This window comes from Talpa occidentalis, unplaced genomic scaffold (assembly GCF_014898055.3).
Source record: "Talpa occidentalis isolate TD23 unplaced genomic scaffold, MPIMG_talOcc4v2.1 talOcc4.3, whole genome shotgun sequence".
In the NCBI taxonomy this organism is placed as follows: domain Eukaryota; kingdom Metazoa; phylum Chordata; class Mammalia; order Eulipotyphla; family Talpidae; genus Talpa; species Talpa occidentalis.
In genome coordinates, this window is record NW_023603184.1 from 2,676,322 (window position 1) to 2,699,276 (window position 22,955).

Genomic DNA, 22,955 nt, shown 5'->3' on the forward strand with positions numbered 1-22,955 from the left:
CTAAAGTTCTTCTAATTTTTAATGGAGTGAGTAGTCAAGTTGAAAAAAGAAAATGATTAAAGAACATTATCTTGGGGTATGTTTTCATATACTAAATAAGATTTGAGTTAGTTTTTAATTTTATTTGTATTTCTAAAATATGTCTACTCTTATGTGCTCAAAATACAAGATACTGCTAAAGATGAGACAAAAATGAACAGTGACAGCCCAGTAAGAGTGGTTTCCCCCAGGCACTGCTGCACTGTGTCACCCAACATGCACTAGATTAAGTATAAAGCTTAGTATTCCTGCCAAATTAACACCCTGTACATTCTCTCCTTTCTAGATTGGGAAACATGTACTCTATGACTGGATAAAAAATGAAAAAAAATCAAAATGAAAGAAAAAAATATCAGTTAAAATAATAATAACAAATACAGTAAGTTGACAATGATCATATAACAATGCCTAAAAGAACTACAACTGCATCTTTGAATTAACCTATAAAATAGATTATGCCACTTATCTCAATATATTTCTGTGTGTTACATATTATTATCACTGTGTATATTTTCAACAAGAAAAAATTTAGCTCTAATAATTTGAATAAGGACCTATTCAAATTACCAGAGTATAGCTATTTTTCATTTTAAATGATTCAATGTCAAGATCTGTGGTCAGTGAATTCTCTAGTTACCTACGCACGATTGTTGAGTCAGTGTGAACCATTTGCAATTGCCCATTAGCAAGTATTTACAAACCACTCATCACAGAATACAAAGCACTTGATAACATTTTGGAACACAGGACTGAATGATGATATAAGAGCCTATTTTTCCTTAAATTCAGTTTATTTGTTTTTCATAAAAGTGAAAATAACATTGTGATTCTGTGATCCCTAATATCTGACAAAATCTCAGGGTGGTGACACTCCTATAAGTCCAGGTAACTTTTCTTCACATAGAACTGCACTTTAGGGTGATTTCTGACCCCTGACTTCCCAGTCTCCTAAGTTTACCACTGGTCTGTAAGCTCTAAAAACGTAACTGAACTTGTATCATTCACTATAATTATTATTATAATTAAAATAGCTGGTGAGTGGCCAGGTTGGCATAATGTAGATAAGGCAGTAAAGGCGTACTGAACACTTGCCCTGGGTTACCTGAGAGTAATATACTGGAGAACATCAATACCCATACAAACAGATTCAAATAGGAAGGTGCTAGGCAGAAAATAATAGAAATATAAAGAAAACAGAGACAAAATTAATGAAGGAGAAACACTGCTCATTAGAGAAGGTCCCAGGTTACCTAGAGCTGTTCAAGAATAGGCTCCCTGAAATGCTTTGATCTAATTTTATTGTTGTCTGCTTTGTACTATAGAGATATATCCATAATCCTTAATATGAGCAGGGGAAATCGAGTATGTTTTTACATCTTATATTATTTGAGGATATTGAGTTTGAAATATAGAATTAAAAATATAAAACAAGCAAACAGGAAAACTGGTTGTTTATCCTGGATTAGTGGATTGGAAATCATTGATTTAATATGTCCCACTTTTCAGCTAGGTCCAAAGGATTCAATTGCCTCTAAGCCTTGAAATCATTTTGTTCATAGATGGAACACACAGGGCAAAATTCCCCACCAGGGAACCACACTACACTGGTGGAATTCATCCTGCTCGGGTTTTCTGATGTTCCAAACCTTCAAGGATTTCTTTTTGCTATATTTCTGATACTCTACCTCATTATTCTTATGGGAAATAGCCTCATTATCATGATAACTAAGGTTGATCCTTCGCTCCAGACCCCCATGTATTTTTTTCTTGGGAATTTTTCCTTTTCGGAAATATGTTACGTGTCAGTTACTCTCCCCAGATTATTAACAGATTATCTGTAGAAAAAGTGGAAACATTTCCTTTCTAGCCTGTGCTATTCAAATGTATTTTTTTGTGACCTTAGGTGCCAATGAGTGTTTAATCCTCACTGCCATGGCTTATGACAGGTATGTTGCCATTTGCAACCCATTACACCTTCCCTGTCATAATGAACACTAGGCTGTGCATTCAACTGGCAGCTGCCAGTTGGACCACTGCAATTCCAATACACATAGGGTTCACCTCCCTGGTCTTCTCTCTACCCTTTTGTGGATCTAACCAGTTGAATCACTTTTTCTGTGATGTCCCTCCTATTGTTCAGCTTGCTTGTGGAGACACTTTGATGATTGATATGTTGATTTATGTGATTGCTGCTTTACTTGTTGCTATACCTTTTTTATTGATTCTTGGATCTTATGTGAAAATAATCTCCACCATTATGAAGCTGCCATCAGCAACTGGGAGAGCCAAGTCCTTCTCGACTTGTTCTTTCCATCGCATGAGTGCGACTTTATTCTTTGGATCAGGCATCATTGTATATTTCAGACCTAAGTCCACTCACTCATCAGGAATGGACAAATTCCTCTCTATTTTTTACACCACAGTGACACCCATATTTAACCCCATTATATATTGTCCGAGAAACAAAGATGTTATGGTGGCCTTGGGAAAATTCCTAAAGAAATGGATTGTGCTGTGACTCAAAATGATGACCTCTTAAAACTTGTTTCTCATCACATTCTACATTAGCTTCTGCAACTTTTCTAAGATTCTGAATTATTCTGAATGAATGAGCTCATGTTTTTATCTCTCATAAAATAAACTTAGTTTATTTAAAGGTTTAAATTAATTCTAAACTCAATAAAAGGTATAGAAATATCTGAAAAACAAACACTTGACTCATGAAAAGTTTTTGTTGCTCTTCAGTGTTTAGAGAATTATCTATATTTTGTTTCTCAAAAGGTATTGATATGTTCATATAGACATTGTATATATTATACTGTATATAGGCATTGTGTATGTAATATATATATAGTCTGAAAAATAATAATAGACATCTAATTAAATTTGTTAGATTGAAATATTGACTAGTAGCAGAACCTTAACTATTGATATCCTGATAAGATTTGGGGGAAATTAATTTGTGTAACTGAAAAAAGAAGCTTTTTTATAAAACTATTCAAATGATAGCGCTGGGTGTGTCTCACTTTTATTGCCCTTGGGCGTCTTCATGAGGTAGAAATGTGTAAGTTTTTACTTTCATCTATAAAGAAGTTTATAGGATTTTGATGACAGGAATGTCTGTGTAAGAATGCAAGTAACATAAATTTGAATGTTAAAGCTGCAAAATTTGATGACCCACATTAGTCACCTTTGTTTTCCACACTGTTCTGCTAGGACATGATTCTGCATTCTGTAAACCTCTGGCACCAACTTTCCCACACTCTTGAATTTCTCACCAGAATCCCCAGGAATTCCCCTCCCATATGAAACCCTGACTCATGTCCCCTCTCTTTATCACTCATGCCACCTCTCTGAGCAGAGATTTTTACAAGGTAATGAGAGGGTATAAATAACACCATTTCTGGATTTGCTTTTCCTGACATAAAACCTGAATTTAAGGGGGAAAATGGGAAAAACCTCAAAAAATAAATTTCAAAATCAAAACAGTATCCAATTTTAATAAAATATAGATTTGACCTTTTATCAGTATAAAAGACATTATCAAAGTAAATAGATCATAGAGATATTCTTAAATTCTGTGTGAAAGACCTATCAAAACAAATACTGGGCCTACCCACATGGTTCAACAGACCTCTACTGTCTCACCTGCTGCTCCCCTCAGCAGTGTATTTCAGTAGATTTTAAAAAGTTTTTAGCAATGTTGTAATGATATCTCTCCCCCTATTTTCCAAAAGAAAAGCTCCCCAAGACTAAAATTAGAAGTAAATAGAGTGAAATGCTAACTATAATGAAATGCTAACTACCCTTTTTTGCCTCTTCCCTCTACCCCTTCCTCATGGTCAACAGTTATCTGGCTCTCCCTGCCTTCCTGTGAACTTGGAAAATTGATTGGGCTAAACCCCCACTAAAATTCTCTGTGCCTCTTTGGGGTTGATAGTGGCTCAGAAACAATGATCTGCTGAGTGCTGAGAAAACCCCCTGCTGGGAACGTCCAACACCTAGACTCATGTCACCTAAATTATCTGGCACATCCTCAGAAGTGGAGACTCAAAGCCTTGCATTTTCCTCACATGCCTTTGACCCTTAGATAATCCCAGCACTCCACCATTAGGGGTCTCAGTTTTTGGGGAGTGTACTCCCTGATGGTCCTCTCAATAAACTACTCTGTGCAAAGTCATTTCTCTCAGTTTAGAGTTTGTCCTTTTGGGTTCATATGGAGGATCCAATTGGATCATTTGCAATATCATATCTGGAGCACCTTTTTCCCTGTAACATTGATCTGTTCATTATGTTTGGAAGCTGTGATAGATCCCTTCAGCTGAAATAGAGAAGGCGTGTATCTGTATATACAATATTTGCATTTCAAATTATGTGTTCAATTGGGATATGAGCATCAAAATTTTATTTCTTCTAAAAAGATCATTGGTGCTTTGGTGGTGGGAGTGGGGTGCTAACATACACCTGAAAAGGTGTGAACCTGTATCCCTAAAAAATATACAGTGTTATAAAGCAGTGGATGGAACTTGAAATGCTAAGTGAAATAAATCAGAAAGAAAAAGATCAATATGGATGGTGTCACTAATATGTGGACTATAAAGTAACTAAATGAATAGTCGCAGAAAGACTAAAAAATATCAATTTGAGGACAACATGAAAGTGCTAATGTCTATAAGGTAGAGGCTAATATTTGATTTTTTTGAATTTAAGTATATTGAAAAATAAAATATATTTTAAAGGAAGAATTCTTCTTGAAAAATAAAGAATCCCATTGCTTGATTTCTTTAGCACTTAAATATCATTTAGGTTATCCTTTTGCAAACATATTGGCCTTGGATTCCTGCTTGAACTAATCAAGCATCCTCCAGCCTCCCTTCCCACCTGTATTGTTCTAAACACAGACATTTACACATTTCACCCACTCACTTCTTTCCTTTTTTAAATTTAATTTTCTGAGTGAGATTTTCCCCAGGCCATTTACCCCAAATCTTCATTCTCCCAGACATTACATTTCTTAAACACATTTCTATTTTATTGTTTCATTATTAGACATGAAAACTCTGTCTATGGGGCCTCCCTGGTGGCGCAGCGGTTGAGCGCTGGGTTGCGAAGCTGCCCGCGGCCTCTGCGGCGCCGGTTCGATCCCCGGCTGCTCCCCGGCCACCGGAGGAGGATCCCACATGGCGCGCAGACCTCTCCTGCCGCCCGCTGCTCCCCTCAGCAGTGTACTTCGGTCCTTCTGCCTGCTCTGCTCCCCGCTCTGGCTCTGGTGAATTCTCTCACCCTCCCGCGCTTCTGACTGTACCCAGTGCATGTATAAACAAAACAAACAAACAAATAAAAAAATAAACATGCCTCTATAAAAAAAAAAAAAAAAGAAAAAGAAAACTCTGTCTATGTAATATACTTCTTATCTTGGGTAAAATCAGTCTATTTCCCAGAGTCTGAATAAACACTGTGAGGACAGTGAGTTGTTTTTTTTTTTTTTTTTCCCCAGCACTTTGTTCCAGTGTTTATAAAGTTCCTGCAATATGGTAAAGGTTGAACAGTATTTTTGAGTAAATGAATAAAATGTATCTATATCTCTAGACAGAATAATAATAATTCAGCCTACATGTAACAATTTAAGCAATAAATTACTAATGTTTTTATGGGCCATTTTGTTTGATAACTAGACTTCACTAAATTAAACAAAATATTCAAAAACAAGCAGAAAAACTATGTCTTGGTGGATGTATCTCTTTGGGGTTTATCTATGTTTCTGATTTTATTGTTGTGATAAAATGAATTAAAGATGACAATAATTTGTGGACATACAGCCTTCACTACACAAGGGCATTACTGATAGTGTTAGTGGTGTTAAGTGCAATAATACTTGATTTTAAATGAGGTTCATCTGATAAATAAAGGAGTGAGAATATAGCAGATGATCATTTTCAAAATATTACTCTATCCAAATGCTGTAGAAGAAAAATAGTCAAGTGCTACTTTACTTTTTTAAGATTTATTTATTTATGCATACAAGAGCTGGGGTACAGGCCAGAGGTATGGGGGGTAAGAGGATTCACCAAAGATAGAGTGGGGAACAGAACAGGCAGATTGACTGAAATACACTGCTGAGGGGAACAGCGGGCAAGACAGGAGAGGTCTGCTGCATCATGTGGGTCACCTCCCTGGCCAGGGATCCAACTAATGCTGCAATGGCTGTGGATAGGATAGCTTCCTAGGTTGCATCTTAACTCCTTGCTCCAACAAGGAGGCCCTCAAGTGCTGTTTTAAAGAAAGCAGTCAATGTTCCGTGGTCAAAAACTAAATTGCACGGTCTTTCAGCTGCAGGAGAACTGGAGACATATCCTGGCCACTATGAAAATAACAAGGAAGACATGAAGGAGAACTGGATTTTGTGGATGCTTCTCAGTCTCTAGCATGGTGCAGAACACAGCTATCAGATGCAAGTGGGGAGAGTGAAGGGAATTAAGGAGAAAAATGCCATCCTTCAATTTACTTTAGAGAAAAGGATAATCCTTGAATGAAGAAAGTGAAGTGAACTAGCACTGAAAAAATAAAGAATATTTTCTAAATTATTCCAGGATAATTTAAGCATAAGTCAGGATGGACTAAACAATGTGGGTAAAGGAGAGGGAGCATAACAAATGTCATATTTTTTAATGAGGTTGATTTTTATCTAGGGTAAATTTGAGAATCAAAGAAGAAGAAAATTCACTCTACCTTGTCTTTCCTTTTAGTTTTTAACTCTCATAATGTCATGTTCCTATTCACATCTTGACATAGAAAATTTGAGACTCAGTGTCCCATATCTCCTTAGAGAAATTATTTTTTCTTTCATATATAAACCCTGTAGCTAATGATGAATTACATTCCTGACATCAACAGAGGGTCTTCGCAACAAACTAAATGATGGGTGCGGTCTAGAGATTTTCCAAGTTATATTCTTTGGGGAGAAAGAAATAGTGTTTTAAAAATTTGAAATTCAGCATTCTCAGAGTTCATACACAGAACTGTGAACCCCTTATATAGATTCTCCCAGTAGAGTCTTCTTGCTCTACACCCCAGAGATGAGAGGATGGGGAGCCAGGGACAGAGGAGTGGCCAGGGGGCTGATGCTCCTCAGCACATATTCCTCAGTAAGAAGCTTCCAGGCATCACTAATCCAACTGGAGACAGCTGTGGTTATTTCCTAGTAGACACCTGATAAACAAATTATTGAGTTTAAGAATGAAGCAAGTCTTGGAGCAACCATGTCCCCAAAGTGGATAAGGGTCTATTTCCACCTAAGGTGCACTGTTCATTTAAGTAAAGTATGAGTTCAAGGAAGAACAATAACAGCTGAATTTGTTGCAGATAATTCAAACCAGAAATGTATACAACTAAAGACTATTATTTTTAAAAGAGCAACACAATGATTTCTTCATCATATAAAAAAGGTATGTGGCCATTATTTTAACCTGATTATTATAAATACACTTAAACTGTAAATAATCAGCCTTTCATTTTTCTAACAGTAAAGAAGATACAAAATGGACATGAAATCAACTTGCTGTTGTGAATAGTTTTATATTGTAAATTTTACTTATTTTTTATATTAAATTTAAAATCATTATTCATTGAATGCTTTATGAAACTCATTGAACTGTGATTGAGAATATGCAGTTGTCATCATGCTGTTGAGTGTTAAGTCACCTGGCTCAGACACAAGCTTCTTGACCTTGGGCAGGTTATTTAGACAAAACATGAATGTATTTAGACAAAACATGAATAATAACATTACCTACTCAATTCAAAATGCAATAAATGAGAAAACACAGGAAAGGTTATTAAGAGTGTGGTTAACATATAATAAATGTTTACAAGTTGTTAATAAAAAAGTTATAAATAACCATAATCTGTACAGGCAACAGCATACCAGTTCTTGTCAAAAAATAAAACTGGTAAATGGAAAACTCAACTTCCCAAGTTGAAATTTCCCAATTTGCTCTATTGGACAGAACAGATCAATTGCAGAAAATAAAATAAAATTATGTTGGGATATGCTTTTATATATTAAATAGGATTTGAGTAGATATTTAATTTTCATATCTATAAAATGTCTACTTATATGTGCTTAAAATAAAAGAAACTGGGGCCTCCCTGGTGGTGCAGGCAGTTGAGTGCAGCACTATGAAGCTGTCCTCAGCCTCTGCAGTGGCAGTTGAATACCCGCCAGCCTCTGAGCAACCCACATGGCACAGCAGACCTCTCCTGTCTTATCCGCTGCTCCCCTCAGCAGTGTATTTTGTCAATCTGCTTGTTCTGTTCCCCACTCTGTCTCTGGTAAATCCTCTCACCCTCCTGCGCATCTGGCCTGTGCCCCGGCTCTTGAGTAAATAAAATAAATCTTAAAAAATAAATAAATAAATAAAAAAAACTGGTACAGATGAGAGAAAAATTAGGGTTCGTTCTGGGTTGTATCCACCAACATAGAATAATCTCCTCATTTAAAGTTCAGCATTACTGCCAAATTGCCACCTTTATATTCTTTCCTCTGCTATATTGGGAAACATCTACTCTATGACTGGAAAAAAAAGATGAATAAACTTCAAGATGAAATAAAAAGACTGTATGTTAAAATAATAAAGACAAATACAGTAAGTATGATAATGATCATATAACAATGCTTAATAAAATTACAACTGCATATATTAAGCTAAACTGTTAAAGAGATTCTACTGCTTACATCTCAAAACATCTTGAGTGGCATATTATTATTGTGTATATTTTCAAGCCAGGAAAATACTCATAATTTGAATAGCAACATATTACCAGACTCTATCTAATTTTCATTTTATTTCATTTAATATCAACTCCTTTGACCAGAGAGGTCTTTGTTTTTTTTTTTTTTTTTTTTTAAATAAAGATTTATTTATTTATTTATACACGCATTGGGTACAGTCAGAAGTGCGGGAGGGTGAGAGAATGTACCAGAGCCAGAGCAGGGGAGCAGAACAGGCACACTGATGAAGTACACTGCTGAGGGGAGCAGTGGGCATGGCAGGAGAGGTCTGTCACGCCGTGTGGGACCCTCGCTAGCAGCTGAGGATTGAACCGGCGCTGCAGAGGCTGCGGGCAGCTTTGCAGCCCAGTGCTCAATCCACTGCACCACCAGGGGAGGCCCCAGAGAGTTCTTTGGATGCCCTTATATCTGACACAATCTCAGAGTGGAGGTCACGTTCTTAGGAATGCGGCCCTCCTGTAAGACCAAGTAGTTCTCTCCACATAGCACTGCACTCTCTAGAGTGGTATCTGACTTTTCCAATGCTCTGTAAGCTCTGTAAATACATAACTGCACTCATATTATTTAACATTAGAGAAGACACACAATAGTTAAATGAAAAAAGGTGTGAAAAGAGGAGAAAATAAGGGACACATGAAACAATGGTACAGATGCAAGAGAACACTGGGGGACTGCACCCACTTTCAGTTGAAAGAACTTATTTGAATCTAAGAAATCCTTAATTCTTGATCCCTTGTTGACATTTGTGAATCATAGCAGAGATGAGCCATGAGACAGCTTTTATCTTTATGGTGGGCTGTGAAAAATGAAAATCTCAATTCAGGATTCAGTTAACAGAAATGGAAGGAATTAAGGACTAGTGAGAACTAAGAAACAAAATGTAGAAATTATAAATTGTTTTACTTGCTAGGAAGTTGGGGAGGGGAAGAGAAACTTGGTGCTTAGAGAAAGAAAGGGATATTGTATTCTTTAGAAAGTCAAGATGAATTTGGTCTGGGAAGTAGAGATATTTCTAAACTCATGACAACGTGGATTTAGGACTATATGACAATTGTGAAAAAGGAAATTGCTTCACATCAATGGATGATACAAAGATTGAATGGAAACAATAAATTGATGTCTAAGATTCAGCACAGTGCAGGAAAGACTGATTAAGCTAAATCTACACTGCTTTTAGCACTGTATTTTTAATTCAGATAGAGATAATTAGAACATCTAGTACACACAATATATATTATATTCATATTGTATGTTATTTATATACAATATGTATTATGTGTTAATTATATTACATGAAAGATGGCAAATAGAAAGATAATGTATGAGAGAGATATATATTCAAAAACTCCTACTAGAGATAGTAGTGTATACAGTAGCAGATTTTATATTTAGTTTGGTGTCATGTGTAAGTGTTATGATTAAATGCTTTTACATATTTTCTTTTTCCTTTGTCAAATTACTTTCGAAATACATCAACTTATTTAATTACTTTTAAAGGGTTAAAATTTGGAATATTCTTAGAGGTATTCAAATTTTTGTTTTCTATGGTAGACATGAGGATGTATTATAACAAATCTTACTTTATTTCACATTCTAGACTTTATGTGCCCATATAACTTGCTATGGAGCATTATTTCTGATACAAATAACTGGTGAGCGGCCCATGTTGGCTGAAGTGGACCAGGTGGTAGAGTCTTACCGACCACCTGTCTCTGGGTTACCTGAGAGTAAGTAGAGGAGAAATATCAAGTGCAGCATGCAAGAATCATACAAACTGATTTTAAATTAAAAGGTGCTTAAGCAGAAAAATTAAAATAAAAAGGAACTAGAGACCAAATTTATTAGGAAAGAGAAACATTTCTTCTTAGAGAAGATCCACTTAGAGCTGTTTGAGAATCTTCCTGACATGCATTGGTTTTATTTTATTGTTGTCTAATTTGCCTTATTTCTATGAATCCATACAGCTAAATACAAATAGGAGGAACAGAGTTTCTGTTTCTACATGCTGGTGTTTCAGGATACTGGTTTGGAAATATGTTGCCAAAAATATAAAACAAACAGTTACAAAAACTGGATGTCTATTCTGGGTCAGTGTATTTGAAATCATTTATATACTATGTCCCCATTTGAACTGGGCCAAAGGGGTTGAATTGACTTTGAACCTTGAAATCATTTTGCTAATAGATGGAATGCATAGGACAAAATTTCCAGCTGGGGAACCACACCGCATTGGTGGAATTCATCCTGATTGGGTTTTCTGATGTCCCCAACCTTCAAGGATTTCTTTTTGGTTTATTTCTGATACTCTATATCTTTATTCTTATGGGAAATAGTCTCATTGTCATAATAACTAAGGTTGATCCCTCACTCCAGACCCCGATGTATTTCTTTCTTGGGAATTTCTCCTTTTTGGAAATATGTTACGTTTCAGTTACTCTCCCCAGGTTATTAGCAGATCTCTATAGACAACATGGGAATATTTCATTTGTGGCCTGTGCTATTCAAACATATTTCTTTCTGATGTTTGGAGACACTGAATGCTTTATTCTCACTGCCATGGCTTATGACAGGTATGTTGCTATCTGTAATCCATTACTCTACCCGGTCATCATGAAGAGTAGACTATGTATACAATTGGCAGCTGCCTGTTGGATCACTTCCATTCCAATACAAATAGGGTTCATCTCTCAGATCTTCTCTTTACCCTTCTGTGAATGTAACCATTTGGATCACTTTTTCTGTGATGCACCTGCAGTTGTTAAGCTTGCTTGTGGGGATGTCTTCATGACTGAGATGTTGATGTATGCAATCACTGCCTTAGTCGCCACTATGCCTTTTTTATTGATTATTGGATCTTATGTGAAAATAATCTCCACCATCCTGAAACTACCATCAGCAACTGGGAGAGCCAAGGCCTTCTCGACTTGTTCTTCCCATCTCATGGTTGTGACTTTATTCTTTGGATCAGGTATCATTGTTTATATGAAACCTAAGTCCACTCACTCAACAGGAATGGACAAATTCCTCTCTCTTTTTTACACCATCTTGATACCAGTGTTTAACCCCATTATATACTGTCTGAGAAACAAAGATGTTATGGTTGCATTGGGAAAATTCCTACAGAATTGGATTGTGCCATGACTCACAAACATAACTTCTTAAAACTTTTATCATAGTCTCTATTTGGTTTTTCTCTAATTTTGCTAAGAATCTGAATTATCCTGAATGAATGATTTCACATTTTTATCTCAAAAAACAAATTCAGTTGTTTATTTTCATAAGAGATTAATCCTAAACTCTATCCAAGATATGGTAATATCTGTACAACATCTGGTTGTTGCTACTTTCAGAACATTTAAGGAATATTATCTACAATTTCATTTTCACTAAAACAATCATTTATCTCTATAACTCCAAAAGCAAAATATTGACTGATAAATAATAGAAAACTAATGTTCATTATTAGACTGTAAAGATGACTAATAGCGCAAGTTTAACTATAGTTGTTATATGTGATTCTGCTCAAAGTCTGCATTTACCCATACAAAACGTAGTAAAGGAAAAGAAGGATTGGAGCCCAACAACATTAAGGTTAGTTAACTTATTAAAGAAGTTGATATTCCATCTGCTTTATATGTGAAAGGGGCCATAGTATTTTAGCTCCAGTATTGAGTCTTTCTACAGAATCCAACTTAAATCCCTTCAATAGGCTCTGCATAGTACTTAACATTTAATCATTATCAAACTTCCAGATGTCAAGGTATATTACAAAGCTATATTAATTAAACAAGTATGGTACTTATAAACATAGGCACTAAGTCCAATGAACAAGAACTCAGAAATAAACCCACACCATGCTTCAATAATATTTGACAATGGAGCCAAGAACATGCAATAAGGAAGAATAGTTTCTTTAATAAATGTGGCATATAAAAAAAGATGAAATTGTATTCCATGTATCTTACATGCTACAAAAGTATCAGTTCCATTTGTGTTAAACATAACATATATACTATAAATATCCTGGAAGAAATCAAGAGGAAAAACTTAATAACTTTGCTTATGGCAAAGTAATTTTGATCTGATACTTAATGCAAGAAGCAATAGCTAACTCAACCAGCAGGGCTATATATATTACAGTAAATTTTTGTTGCACAGCAAAGGGAAGCATCAAGAAAATGAAAATGAAATCTGAAAAAGGGGTGAAATATATTTGCAGGACATATATCCAATAAGAAGTTAATACCCAAACCATAAGATATCATAATTCAATAGCAAAAATAAAATCAATAATCCTAAATAATCCAACAAAAAATAAGCACCCAAATAGAAATTTATTAAAAGACATGCAAAAGACTGACAGATATATTAAAATATGCTTGACATCATTAATCATCTGGGAAATGCAAATCAAAATCCAAGTGTGGTATCTTTACACCTGGAAAGATTTTTATTATCAAAAATACAAGCCAAAACAAATATTGACAAGCTTGTAGAGCAGAGAGATAACTTTTGAAGTCCTGAACACTGTTGGAGGGAATGTAGATTGGTAGAACCAGTAAGAAGAAAAGAATGGAGAGTTCCTCAGAAAATATAAAATGGAACTACCTTATATCCTAACAATCATGCTTCTGGGATATAGTCAAAGGAAATCAAATGAAACTCTTCGAGAAGATATCAAACTCCTATGAATCTTGCAACATTATTCATAATAGCCAAGATTCGGAAACAAAACAGGTGTCCACCAATGGATGAAAGAATAAAGATGATTGGACATATACTACGTACCACGAAAATTTCTCAGTCTGAAGAAAAAAGGGAAATCCTACCATTGTTGACAGCATGGGTGAAAACAGAGGGCAAGAAGATAAGTGAAGTGAACCAGATAGAGAAAAGTGCTATGTGGCATCTATGTGGGATATAAACAGATGTAAACTCACACAGGTCACCTCGCAGGGTGGCAGCATTGGGAGTGGCACCAGATTCAGGAAAAATTACTCAAAGTCCAAGTTTCGAGAGAAAGAGGGATCTAGAAGGGCTACATCTCTGGAGATACAGTGCAACCACCCCAACCCTCACCCCCCAGTCTTACATTTGTTTGGTATCATAATAGTCTGGCACAAACTAGGGGGTAGTGAAAAGGGGCTGTTGCCTGGGAGTTTCCACTGTTGCTGCTGATCAAAACTTTCTCTATCCAATAAATGTTTACACTTAACTTCCTGTCAAGGTGTTCTAGTTTGTTATGCTAATCTGGCCATAAAGTCTGCCTGCTGTTTTCAGCAGGTATCCTCATATCAAGACTTTCGTCCTGGTGAGAGGCCACCTGTCTGACTACATTTTAGCATGACAAACAGAAACTCTGCACACCGAGCAAAATTCCAAGAATAAGGGGGGCTGGGGAATCCACATATACAGAGAACAAAACAGTGGCTGAGAGATGGAGTGGAGTAGGAAGGTGTTTACAAGGCTACAAACTAACTATGACAAGGTGAATGAGTTCTGGCTATCTAATGTGCTACGTGGTGACTATAATTAATTATTCTGCATTGTGAAGGTGAAATCTGCTAGCATTATAGGGCAGCCCCGATATTGAATGGGTTGCCTGGCTGTGGGTCCTCACCCGCACGCTTAAAGGGGACTTATGAATACTCCTCTTCAGGCACACACAAAAGGTTAATAAAAGGTTTATTTACAAGGGAAAAGGAAATAAGGAAAATGTACAACTCAGGGAGAAAATAGGGAAATAAAGTCTTTAATGCGTCCTACCCAATTCGCCGACCTGGAAACCCAAAAAAGCACTCTCAGAGCTGGCCGGACGCTGCGAGCTGGCAGAGAGCCAAAATGGGGGACCCCTCCAAAGCCCAAGTGTCTGGCTTTATCCCAACCTGGCTGCTTAACCCCACCCTCAGGTCCCAGCCACCTTCCCTTTGGTGGTGATGGGATTTGGAGTTCCCAGTGTCTTTGGCTTTGGCCTGAGGTGGGGGTGAAGTCCACAAAGCCTGTATGGGATTAGCTTTAGGACATCCTTTCCCCCCCACCCCCAACACTAGCAGAGGATGGGTTACACATTCTCAATCAAACATTAAAAGAGACAGCTAGGTGAAGTGATCTGTGTGTTAATTAACTTGATTGTGATGATCAACTATTTCAATTACAAGACCTAAATCACATATTAATACTAACAGCAACATGGTTGGAAAATAATCCCAGCTACTATGGCAGCAACAAAAGAAGAAATAAAGGAGAATGAAAGGTTCGGCATGGTAAAGAAAAGGAGAGTCAAGCTAAATTTCTGAAAGGAAGGGAAAATTTTTTTTGCCCCAGGCAGACCTCACAGACCAAAGGCGGGGGTCAGTGAAGCAGTGCCCATTGTGGGGAGAGATGTCCCTTTTATAGGGTGAGGAGAGGTTAGGCAGGAAAATTGGGTTAGCAGGGGGGGAAACAGGTTTAGGTGGAACAAAGTTGTTTTTCATGGAGCCGAGTTGTTTTTCTCCTGTATATGGCTTCAGTTTCGTTTGATGGTATTGTAACAGGGTGGTCCCCAGGAAAGGGGGAGGTTCCAGGTTTCCTGCCCCACCCAAAAGGAGGGTGGAGCTGAGCAGAGAGAGAAGAAGCTGCAGAGGAGACTGAGGAAGGAAGGAAGCAGGATGGAGCCAGAAGGAGACCTGGAGGAGGCACATGGAGCCGAGAGACACGTGATGAAACTGTGTTTGCCTTTTGGTCGTGGACTGGGTAACACAGATGTGGGTGAGAGACCCGTGGGGAGATGACAATGACAGTTTTTGTCTTGATTTTGATTTTGCTCTTTTCCCTCCATACTTGTGTGGTTGTTTCTGATGCTTTTCTGTGGGTCCCCACTGGAAGATACTTTAGACCTGTGTCAGGCTTCGAGGCCTTGCTCTGGGCCAATCCTGCTTGGGTGGACTTTTACCCATGAGGGGACGGGTAACTTTGGGTCCTTGATTTAGAAACTATTCTTTGCCTTTTCTGTATTGTTTCCTAATTGTATTAAAGTTCCTTCCCGTTAAAGTCTCATATGTTTTGTGTTGATGCGGCGGATGGCAGAACCCATTTAGAATAGGCAGGTTTGCAGGGTTTGGGCTGCCCCTCTCCCTGCCCTGTAACAGAATCAGTGGTACTGGTGTCAGGGCCATCTTGTCTTTTTCTACGTGGGCTTCCTCATTCCTGGCCCCTGCATCGACCTTTCAGAAAATTGAATTTTCTAGAAACTTGTCAGTCTCTACCATGGTGCACAACCCAATTATGAGATTCCAGAATAATAAAGAAAATTCAGGGGAAATTGGAATGATTCAATGTACTTTATAGAAAAAATATTATATTTGAATTAGGAAAGTGATCAATAGATGTGATATAGTAGTAAGAATATTTTTAAAAAGAAATTCAGGTTCAATTCAGCATAATTTGATGATTGATTAGATAATGTGGTAAAGGAGAGGGAGAATGATAAATGCACTTTTTAAAGTGGCTGGTTTATGTAAGGTAAATTTGAGACTCAAAACAAAAGAAAATATATGGGTATATATCTATGGAAACCACATGACAAACTCACAGTATAATTGATGGAGGACAAGGATAGAAAAATCTGGAAAGGAAGCACCACAATATCAGAAACCTGGCTCACAATGCCAGAATCTGGAGGTGGGGGTAGAGGTATTAATGCAGCCATTAACCCAGTTATAGGAACTAAGATCCTTAGTTACCAATGCCTAGATCACAAAGGCCAAGACCCAAGCAGGTATCAGACTGCTGTAGGGGGTGTCAGGAGCACAGGCCTGAAGGTGAAAATAGGGAGATTTAGGGCCATTGTAGAAATCTCAGCAGCTTTCAAATTCTACATAATTTATACAAAATCAACAGCAAACAAACCAGTTCACAAAGTAGTGAGCCCCTCCCAAAGAGAAGAAGGCATTATCAGTGCAGTCTCTATACTTGCAGTGGGCAGCAGTCCTTCTGCCCACCTGTGCCTATCCAGAGCCTCCTTTTCGCCAGCTATGTCCCTCTGCAGGGCAGCAGCCTTCATGCCCGCCCATGACCTGTACTATGCCAGGACTTCTCTTCACTGACCTCCCTCAGCAGAGGCAGCTCTCCTCAAGTGCTCCCGCCTGCGACCATGCAGGCCCCTCTCAGCAAACCTGTCCCTTTCGGGGCAGCTCTTCCTCTCGGCTTGTGTCTATGCCCTTTTGGATATAACTAACATCTCTGTCCTGGAGAAACTCACCTTGGAACTAGCTGTATCTGGTGAAAGGGGAGCTCTGGTGAAATCTTTCCCAGAGTGAAACCAAGGACCCCGCTCTCCAAACCTATTAACTCCAAAAGCCACATCATAATGGCACACAGTATATATACTTCTTCATATCTGATCTTGGCCTTTATCTTCTCCCACATAGATTATTACAATCACCTTCCAAGTGTTAGGGGGAAAAGGATGTGCTAAAGCTAGTTCCATACAGGCTTTGTGGGCTCCACACCTGCCCTAGGCCAAAGCCAAAAACACTGGGAACTTCAAATCCCATCACCACCAAAGGGAAGGTGGCTGGGACCTGAGGGTGGGGTTAAGCAGCCAGGTTGGTATAAAGCCAGACACGTGGGCTTTGGAGGGGTTCCCTCATTTTGGCTCTCCGCTGGCTCGCAGCGTCAGGCCACCGCTGAGAGTGCCTTTGGGTTTCCAGGTGGGCAGATCGGGTAGGACGCATTAAAGACTTTATTTCCCTATTTTCTCCCTGAGTTGTACATTTTCCTTATTTCCTTTTCCCTTGTAAATAAACCTTTTATTAACTTTTTGTGTATGCCTGTAGTGGAGTATTAATAAGTCCCTTTTATGCACACGAGTGAGGACCCACAGCCAGGCAACCCGTTCAATATCGGGGCTGCCCTATAACACAAGTAAACTTGCTGCTTCTGCTCTTGTCCAGACTAACTATACTGTGTTCTTATTTCATCCTTTCTTTCACTGACCTTTCACTTCTTTCTAACAATGTGGGAAAAAATACAATATGTGGAATTATTAATTTAATTTGGGGAAATTAAAGAAGTCAAGTGTACATTATTGAGTCTCTAATTATTGAGCCCCAAAATGTACTGTATAGATGATGTCAAATTTAGAGCTAAATGTTTGAAATTAACAAGACAAAGTCAGAGCTGAGAAGTTTCTAATGGGGAGAATGTCAATATGGAAGAAAAGCTAAAATGCCATACAATAATGTCCACAGGAAATTATCCTGGAGGGATATGAGATTGTCACATTGAAAATATTCACCATTTTTGCAGGAATAACAGGTCACTTTTCATACAATGTAATGTGTAGACTCAGTCTAAAGGATGAACAGGAGTCTAACATAAAACATTGTGACCAGACTAGAGGGGCAGTTAGTGTGTCAGATGAAAATATAGAGCACAGTATTTCATATAGTTAGATACTTAATGATGATTAACAAATAGAGAAAAATGAATGCATGAGATTGTTGCAGAAATAAATTATAGCCTTTTACCCAGGCAGGGGAAAAACAAGCGGTACTTCAGGAATGGTGAGGTCAGGAGAAGCTTTATTACTCACGCATGAGGTCTCAGACCTGGGTAGTCCCATAAGGTCTGAGCACCAGTCTGGGGACAAAGGGTCTCTTTTATACACAACCATCTCACATTGCTAACATTGGTTAGTTAGCATACAAATTCTTGACACAGGAAAAGGGGAAAGATACAGATCTTTGAGGATGGCCTGGAAGATCAATCAGCCTAGCAGGCTGTCAGACCTTGTTTAGATACGCTTTTTAAGAAAGCAAACTTGTTATTTACTTTACATTTCCAGGTCTATGACTCTTTAACAGGGAAAGATTTCCTTTTCTTAGCAGTTCCCTTTCAACTTAACGATAAAATTCACTCTATCACTTTTAAAGCCCACACAATGTTATTTTCAGTCATATCTTCTTAGTTAATAAAGCTAGAGACTCTGTACATTTACCTCTTGTCCAAATTCATTTTCCTTTTAATATAAATTCTGTAACTAATGATAAATCATACCCTTATAACAACAAATGGGATGGTGTGTGAGTTCTAGACTTTCCAAGTTACAGTCTATGAAGTAAAGAAATTGTGTCTTAAAAAATTGAAATATAGTCTCCTCAGATTTCACTCATAGTTTTAGTCTTAGGTTAGACTATGTACTCCTACAGCCTCTCCCAATGGAGACTTAGTCTACTCCCCTGAGGAGACAGGATGGGGAGGCAGGGACAGAGAGTGGCCAGGAGTTAATGCTTCTCAATTCATGTCCCCCAGAGGGAGAAACTCCAAAGCTCTGCCTCAGTTATTTCCTAGTTAAAACCTCATAAACAGACCGCTGAGTTGAAAAATACAACATGATTTGAAGCACAAAGTCCTCACAGTGAATGGGACACTATTTCTGACCAAAGATGCACTGTTTTTTTAAGAAAAATATGAATTCAAGGGAGAAAAATGATAGCTGAATTTGTTACTTTATGAATGCAAACTCAAGTTTATATGGCAGAACACTTTATTCTATATAAAAGAGCAGCTCAGTGATTTCTTCACAATATGAAAAAGGTGAGCAGCAATTATTTTACCCTGTTCTATCATAGTGTTATTTTTTTTCTAAAGGTTTGTTTATTTTAGGACCTCCTGGTGGTGCAGGCGGTTGAGCGCAGCGCTGTGAAGCTGTCCGCAGCCTCTGCAGCATGGGTTTTATCCCGGCCAGATAGCGAGAATCGCACATGGTGCAGCAGACCTCTGTTTTCACTCCCGCTGCTTTCCTCAGCAGTATGTTTCATCAGTCTGCCAGTTCTGCTCCCCACTCTGTCTCTGGTGAATCCTCTCACCCTCCCGTACATCTGGCCTGCGCCCCAGTGCTTGTATAAATCGTTTTTTTTTTTTTTTTAATGATTTATTTATTTTATACAAGCACCAGGGTACAAGCCAGAGTAGCGGGAGGGTGAGAGAATTCACTAGAGAAGGAGCAGGGAGCAGAATAGGCAGAAGGACCAAAACACACTGCTGGAGGGAGCAGCAGGCGACAGGAAAGTTCTGCCGTGCCATGTGGGCATCTCCCTGGCCGGCGCGTAATTGACCTGTGCTGCAGAGGCTGTGGACAGCTTCACAAGGCTGTGCTCAACCTGCTGCGCCATTGCAGAGGCCCTCATAGTGTATTTTTTAATAGTGTATTTTTTTAATATCAATAAACAATAGTAACTGAAAACACACTTTCCTTTTGCCAAAAAATTCGTTTGTCAGAATCATCTTTTTAACAAGAAACAGAAATTGTAAGTGATCAACCTTTCATTTTTATAACCGTAAAGAATATATAAAACGCAGATGAAATCAACTTGCTATTGTGAAAAGTCTTATATAATGTAGTTTAACTCATACATTTCAGAATATTGCATTCAAAATATCATTTCTGGTTGAATGTTTCGTGAAAAACAGTGAGTTTTGATTAAAATATGGAGACTTATCACACTGCTCAAATTGAAGTCACTTTGGTCAGAAACCAGGTTCCTGACACTCTGTGTCTTGGGTACTTATGCAAAATGGGAATGCTAACAGTGCCTACAGAATTCAGGTGCATTAATGAGGGAAAACAGGTAAAATATTAACAGCATGGCTTTAATATAATAAATGTTCAAAAATGAATAATAATAATAATAATAATAATAAACTTTCAAATAACCAGGCTTTCTACATTTCACAGGTATGCCCGGTTCTGTTACAAGAAAATTGTTAGAGGGAAAGCTCAACCTCCCATTTTAAAACTACCAAATGTTGTGATTTTTAATGGAGAGTGTCGATCAAATTCAGAAAAAGAAATTTTTAGAAAGTTATTTCAAGATATGCTTTCATATATTAAATAATATTTGAGTTAGTCTTTTTAAATTTTGTTTGTATTTTTATAATATGTGTACTACTATCATGTGCTCAGAATTCAGAAAATCTGCTGCAGTTCAGAGTAAAACCAAATGTAAAATACTAATATGTTAAAGTGGTTTCTCCAGGCATTGCTAGTGGTTTGTATCACTGAACATAGTATTTTTAAACACAGTATTGTAACAAATTACTCCCCTGTACATTTTTTCCTCCTAGATTGGGAAACATCTAATCCAGGACTTGATAAAAAAAAGAGCAAACTTCAAGATAAAACAAAAAGAATATGTAAAAATAACAATGACAAATACAGTAAGAATGATAATGATTAATTAACAATACTGAGTAGTACTACAAGTGCATCTTTTAAACCGGTCTAATAAATAGATTATGCTTCCTGCATAACAAAATACACCATTAGATATTATTATTACTGTGTATATTTTCAACAAGGAAAATGAAGCTGACAATTAAAAGGATGTATAACATAGAATTTAGATAAAAATATATCTAAATTTCATTTTAAGTCACTGAATTTCAAGTTCTTTGTTGGTGGGGAGTCATCTGGGCATGATTGTTGAATCAGTGTGAATCATTTCCAACTACCCATCAGCAGCTTGCCTTGTAAGCACCGGAGAGTTTGATTTATAGATATGTATTTGGTTTATAGACATGAGTGAGGATATGCGGGCAGATTTTTTGCAAAATAATTTTTATCCTCTTTCTTTAAAATTGAAAATACCAACATAATTCTGTAATGCCTTAATATCTGACAAAAATCTCAGAGTATTGAGTATTGTCACTTCCCTTGGAATGTGACACTCCTGTAAGGCCAGGTAACTCTCTCCACTTAGAACTGCACTTTCTAGGGTGACATCTGACTTCCCCAACTGACTTCACCACTGTAGGCTCTCTAAAGACATAACACAGCTCATGTTAAGCACCATTATATTTCAATATCCTTAAAACTTTCAACACTTTGTATTTTATAGTTACTTAGTATTTATCCACAATAAACTACAGTCATTGGTTGGCTACCTGAAACATTTATGAAACATTTTGGGTCACTGAAAATCCAATTATTTTCCTTATCTTTGTATTTCATTCAGTGTAGCTTCTAAAGGAAAACAAAATATTTAGGTAAGTTACCATAAATCTTCAAAGTTTGAGAAGATTTAATGCAGAAAATTTAATACAGAAAATTTTGAAAGACCTAGAAAATGAAGGTACAGATAAATGTAAACATTCAAGAGCAGACTATGGGGACTGCCTTAATTTCCGGCTATAGAACATTTATTTTTTGTTTAAGACATCCCAGGTCCTTGATTCTTCTGTTTAACGTTGTGAGTAACAAACACAGATGTGTCCAAGACACATTTACCTTGAGGGTGGGTGCTCCATGAGAAGTAAAAGTCAGGATTCAGGATTTGACAAATAAAGGAGGAAAGAATTTAACATTAGAGAACCAAGAAACAAAATGTAGAGATTATAATAGTTTCATTGATTTGCTATATGGGCAGAAAGAGGAACTTATCTTAGAAGGAGAGAGTCGTATTCTACAGAAATTTAAGATGAAGTAGATTCGGAAAATGGCAGTAGTTCCAAACACATGACAATGAATTTAGGAATAGGTGACAATCTATGAAAAAGATCACTGTTGCATATTAATAAATATACCAAGACTGGATGGAAACAATAAAAATTAAAGTCTAAGACTCAGCACAGTGTAGGATTACAGAACATAACTTGATTTAAAGATGCTTTTTTTTTTTTAAGAAAAAGATTTATTTATGCATACAAGAACAGGGGTATAGGCTAGAAGTGAAGGGAGTGAGAGGATTCACCAGAAAGAGTGGGGAGAATACAGGTAGATCTACTGAAATACACAACTGAGTGGAGCAGTAGGTGAGACAGGAGAGGTCTGCGGCACCAAGTGGGTTAGCTCCCTGCATGGGGATTGAACTCACGTCATAGTGGCCAGCAATAGCTTGACAGCGCTGAGACTTTAACCCCTGACCCACCAGGGAGGCCCCTAAAGATGTTTTTATTAGAGCTGATTAGGGTAAGTCTACGCTGCATTTAGCAGTATGATTCTAAATTGAGATATAGGCATTCAGAGTGTGTTTTATACACAGCATATGTATATCTATTAGATAATATATATCATGTGTTATTATTTGAGGTAGATAGATTTTCAAAATTCCTACTAAAGATAGTAGAAAGCTATAAAATGGCA

General features: G+C 37.4%; 2 protein-coding genes across 2 annotated transcripts; both read left to right on the forward strand.

Moving 5' to 3' along the window:
* The first annotated feature begins 1,598 nt into the window (after window positions 1-1,598).
* Window positions 1,599-2,557, forward strand: LOC119254257 (olfactory receptor 10AG1-like). Its single transcript, XM_037521373.1, is given in 3 exon segments — window positions 1,599-1,871; window positions 1,873-2,013; window positions 2,015-2,557. Coding segments are annotated over 3 exon segments (957 nt in total).
* An 8,457-nt stretch (window positions 2,558-11,014) lies between these two features.
* Window positions 11,015-11,971, forward strand: LOC119254258 (olfactory receptor 10AG1-like). The gene has a single exon (XM_037521374.1). The coding sequence runs from the start codon at window positions 11,015-11,017 to the stop codon at window positions 11,969-11,971; it is 957 nt and encodes a 318-aa protein (XP_037377271.1).
* Window positions 11,972-22,955: the final 10,984 nt, after the last annotated feature.